This window comes from Macrobrachium rosenbergii, chromosome 10 (genome assembly GCF_040412425.1).
Source record: "Macrobrachium rosenbergii isolate ZJJX-2024 chromosome 10, ASM4041242v1, whole genome shotgun sequence".
NCBI classification, from domain to species: domain Eukaryota; kingdom Metazoa; phylum Arthropoda; class Malacostraca; order Decapoda; family Palaemonidae; genus Macrobrachium; species Macrobrachium rosenbergii.
In genome coordinates this window covers 70064707-70069706 of record NC_089750.1, presented here as the reverse complement: position 1 = coordinate 70069706, position 5000 = coordinate 70064707, and the positions used below count along the sequence as shown (strand labels likewise).

At 40.7% G+C, this 5000-nt stretch overlaps 2 protein-coding genes across 2 annotated transcripts in view; both read left to right on the top strand.

Moving 5' to 3' along the window:
- Positions 1–3032, top strand: part of LOC136842365 (mucin-3A-like) — a 21088-nt gene extending 18056 nt beyond the window's left edge. The window contains exon 5 of the mRNA XM_067109622.1: positions 2920–3032. Coding sequence (XP_066965723.1) covers positions 2920–3032 — 113 coding nt within the window. The remainder of the gene's footprint in view (positions 1–2919) is intronic.
- A 145-nt stretch (positions 3033–3177) lies between these two features.
- The window catches only part of LOC136843025 (uncharacterized), a 2489-nt gene continuing 666 nt past the window's right edge, over positions 3178–5000 (top strand). Inside the window, exons 1-3 of the mRNA XM_067111015.1 lie at positions 3178–3207; positions 3405–4559; positions 4762–5000. The exon at positions 4762–5000 is cut by the window's right edge and continues 666 nt beyond it. Of these exons, the coding sequence (XP_066967116.1) occupies positions 3202–3207; positions 3405–4559; positions 4762–5000 (1400 nt within the window). The 5' untranslated portion in view covers positions 3178–3201. The remainder of the gene's footprint in view (positions 3208–3404; positions 4560–4761) is intronic.

Below are 5000 nucleotides of genomic sequence, written 5' to 3'. Positions count from 1 at the left end.
TCCAGAGAGCAACCTTTTCATCGCTCTCTGACACAAGCAAGACCGCATTTGACACCGCGCTTATAAAATTCTCCCCGCAAACTCCTCGATTTGGGAAGTGCAGAATTTAGCAACCTTGATCAGCTATTTTTCTGGGGAGGAGCCGTGAACTGAACTCGATGGGGGTGTCTTTTTGTTGTTGACTGAGCTGGCCTTATGCCAGCGCGGGCTCGGCTAACTTAGATCTCGAGAAAGATAATGAGGTTCATCTAGGTGTTAAATTGGATCTCGAGGAAAGATAATGAGTAGAGTTTTATCAAGGTTTTTGGCCGAATGTTTAACTCGTAATTTCCCGTATTACTTAAGTCACTTTTCTCACTGATTTTGTAAAGCTTGGGGCTAAATGTTGACAGTTGTCCATATTTTTATGACTAGTCTTCTCATTTATTTTATAAAGAATTTTATGGAAACTGCATTAACTGACAGTTTTAGAATATGGCAGTAATATTAACCAGCAGTGTTCCATTCAGTAGGTACTAATTTTTCTTACTAATCATATAGAGAGTATAATACTGAATTATTTCCCCATACTGAATAATTAGGCAATGAATTACGCATAATAATCTACATACACGTAAAAAGTATGAAGTCTGTAGGATAATTATTTTTTCCCTCATTTTCTAGAACTGATGAAACAGCATTCAGTATCTATAATACTGTACTTTATACTCATTTACTTGCTTATATCATTTACATAAAGCTACAGATAAATTTCGGTTGCATCTACCCCTGGGGATACTTGGCCCTCCCCAAATGCTAGACACGAACTCATTCCTTCCTTCTGTGTTTCCAAAGTCTTAATCCTAAATAGTAATGATATCAATAGTAACAAGAATTATGCATCAGCTGTCTGCCAAGATGTCGAACTCACTCTTACTTAGAGGACTGAACTAATAAGGGCAGTTATAATTCAATTGATTGATTGATTTGCATAGCGTAATCTGGCATCGCGAAGACTATTGTGAATATCGGTTGTCGTAGCGTAAGGTGACAAGCCTCTTCTTCTTCTTCTTCTTCTTCTTCTTCTTCTTCTTCTTCTTCTTCTTCTTCTTCTTCTTCTTCTTCTTCTTCTTATTATTATTATTATTATTATTATTATCATCAAACTAATGATAACAGATACCTGAAACGAAAACCCAGTCATCTGGAATACAAAAACAATAACTAACTGACTAATGTACGAAAGCGCCGTTTCACAAGATGCCATAAATCGCTTTTCGTTGCACCGTCGTAAAAGGTTTTGGATTGTGAAGCGTTGCTATTGCAAGTTACTTAGAGATTTTATGTGTTTGCTGACACATTTTACCTTTACGTGATGCGCATGTTCTCGCTAATTGGAATAAGGTTCTTTCTCACGCAAGAAAAGGTGAGGAAAGTGATGGAGGCACAACAGGTATCATAATGAGATGCGTCTATGCACAGGTGTATGGATGACATATGTAGAAAAGGTGACGGAGCTATCTATACATGCATACATACATACATGTGAAGAATAACTGTGAGGGTGAAACTAGGATGAAATGGAAAATAGAGAAAATGAATACAGTACAGTTTGTTTGTGAATGAATCGGTAGTTAGACAAATAAAGAATAAATATGAATGAAATACGTGTACAGACGTAAATACTCACGCTTACTATATCTATATCTATATATATATATATATATATATATATATATATATATATATATATATATATATATATACATATATATATATGTATATATATACATGTATGTACGTATGTGTTGATATATATATATATATATATATATATATATATATATATATATATAAATATATATACACATATATATACATATATACACGTACACATATATATACATAGAAAGAGAAAGATTGAAAGAGAAAGAGATACAGTCCCTGCGAAATCCAGCACCGCAGAGGAATCCGGAGCACGCAAGCTCGCAGCTCACACGAAGACCGAGATTTTATTTTAAGCCTCTCTGCTCGCGAACGTAAAGATTTTCCTCGGAAGCGCTAATATTTCACAAGGAGTGCACGCTTAATTGAGCAATGAGCCTTGGATAGCCTCAGATAACGTCAGCCACAAATGAGAATTTTTAAGGAGCCCCTCATTTCACTTTCATGTGCTTTCGATAATGTTTGGGATGCTTTGAGGCGAGCAATTTTCTTTAAATTTTCGGGTCTGAAAAAGTAATGAAGGAAATGCAGGTTTTCTTTTTTTTTTTTTTTTAGTCTTCGAGTTAGAAAAAGTAACGAAGGGAATGTTGTTTTTAAATCTTTAAATTCTTTATTTAATTTCATATTTTTTTTAAATTTGGGATTTGCATACATACATGCATAAACAATATGTGGACAATTTACATTTCAAAGTTCTATTGAATAGCAACTTCAATTGAGTAATAAATAATTTATATTTTTGATATCATAATTGAATGCCATAATTTTATTTTTTTTATCTACATACATACATACATACATACATACATACATACATACATACATACATACATACATACATACATACATACATACATACGTGGATAAACAATGCATGCCCAGTTAGCATTCCAGAGTTCTACTGAACAGCAACTTCGATTGTATTAATAAATTTATATTTTTTTATTATGCACTTCTCCAAGGAAGGACAAAACAGAGCAAAGGTTAACAGATAATAAAAGGGAATTTATATAATTAAATATTACGTATCTTCAAACCCGTTCAATTAAATTTGGGAAATATCCTGCTCGTACTAATATTTATTAGCAGTAGATCTTAAGACCACACTTCCTAATGTGCTGCAGAAACTGACGATGGAAAAAGATGGCCACATGAAGACAGAAATTTCCTTTACTCCCATTTTAATTGACATTTTTTTTTTGCCTTGATTTCCAGCAATGACCCAGAACACACCCCACCCGCTGCCACCCCCACCCCCGCGGGTCCCCGGCCCCCTTCCCATCCCCCGCCCCCACTGCCTTCGAACCGTCATCGCCGTCTTCACGTGAATCGACCTTAAGTCGCTTTCGAATAAGGGTCAAAGACTGACCGGGCGGCGTGTTGCTTTTGCGGTCGTGTGGGCGTCGCCGCCGCAACGCCTGACCGTGAAACTCGCTCCATAAAAAGGAGCGCTCGCCCTCCATCCACAGCGACTTAGCAGTCAGGAGCCAAGAAGCCATGGAGGTGAGAGCGCAGCGGACGAGAAGCGCCTGCCTGGAACGCCTCGAGAGCATCAGTCTCTTGTTTTTAACGTGAAAATATCATACAAAAGTGAAAGAAAAGACTAAGTGTAAAACCTTGCCTTTCTATCCAGTAAACCGTGATTTTTTTTTCTGTTTGTTTATTTGTTTGTCTCTCAAAGTGTTTTGTTTGTCCTCCAGATTTCACTGATTTTCCTGACCTGCGCCTTTGCCCTTGTGGTGTCCCGACCCGATGACGGTGCCGCGGGCTACGCCTATCCTGCCCCGGCTAATCAGCTGAGTTACGATGACTACACGGCAGCCGAACCCATTTACGAACCGCCCTCTGCTACGTATGGAGCTCCTGAACCGGTCTACGGACCCCCAGAACCAGTTTATGGACCACCAGAACCGGTTTATGGACCACCAGAACCAGTTTATGGACCACCAGAACCTGTTTATGGAACCCCAAAACCAGTTTACGGACCCCCAGAACCTGTCTATGGAACTCCTGCCCCAGCTTACAAAGCCCCAGAACCTGTTTATGGGACCCCCGAGCCTGTTTACAAATCCCCAATCCCCAGCTATAAAACCCCAGAACCTGTTTATGGAACCCCTGCCCCTGCTTACAAAGCTCCAGAGCCTGTTTACGGAACCCCTGCCCCTGCTTACAAAGCCCCAGAGCCTGTTTATGGAACCCCTGAGCCTGCATACAAATCTCCGATCCCCAGTTACAAAACCCCAGAGCCTGTCTATGGAACCCCTGAGCCTGTATACAAATCTCCGATCCCCAGTTATAAAGCCCCAGAACCAGTTTACAAAACCCCAGAACCTGTCTATGGAACCCCTGAACCTGTGTACAAAGCTCCAACCCCCTCTTACAAAGCCCCAGAACCAGCTTACAAAGCACCAGAACCTGCATACAAAGCTCCAACTCCCAGTTATAAAGCCCCTGCCTACAAAGCTCCTGAACCTGTGTACAAAGCCCCAACCCCCTCTTACAAAGCCCCAGAACCGGCTTACAAAGCCCCTGCTTACAAAGCCCCAGAACCAGCTTACAAAGCCCCTACTTATAAAGCCCCAGAACCAGCTTACAAAGCCCCAACCCCCTCTTACAAAGCCCCAGAACCAGCATACAAAGCCCCTACTCCTGCTTACAAAGCTCCTACCCCTTCTTACAAAGCCCCAGAACCAGCTTACAAAGCTCCAACCCCCTCTTACAAAGCTCCAGAACCAGCATACAAAGCCCCTACCCCTGCTTACAAAGCTCCAGAACCAGCATACAAAGCTCCTACTCCCTCTTATGGAGCACCAGCACCTGCCTATAAAGCTCCTTCTTATGATGTGAAATATGAGGTCAGTATAATTAGCGTTTTTGAAGGGTTCTCTTGTCACTTTGACATCACCATGGTCTAACGTCAAGTCCTCTCTAAAAATCAATCATATATAGTAGCTCATGTAACACTGAAGGAATACTTGAGTAATGTCTGACACATGAAACATCTTTTCACTTTTAGCTTATGCATTACATTTTTTACATTGTTCTCGTTTTTCACAGGAGGGAATGCCTTTCGACTTCAATTACGCAGTGGTAGACCAATACAAGGGAGTCGACTTCGGCCACAACTCCAACTCTGACGGGAAGCTGGTGACCGGATCATACTACGTCGCCCTTCCCGACGGTCGCACTCAGAAAGTTGCCTACACAGCTAATCATTACGATGGCTACAAGGCTGAGGTTTCTTATGAGGGAGAAGCCCAGTATCCTGAGACGAAGCCATACCAGGCAACCAATGC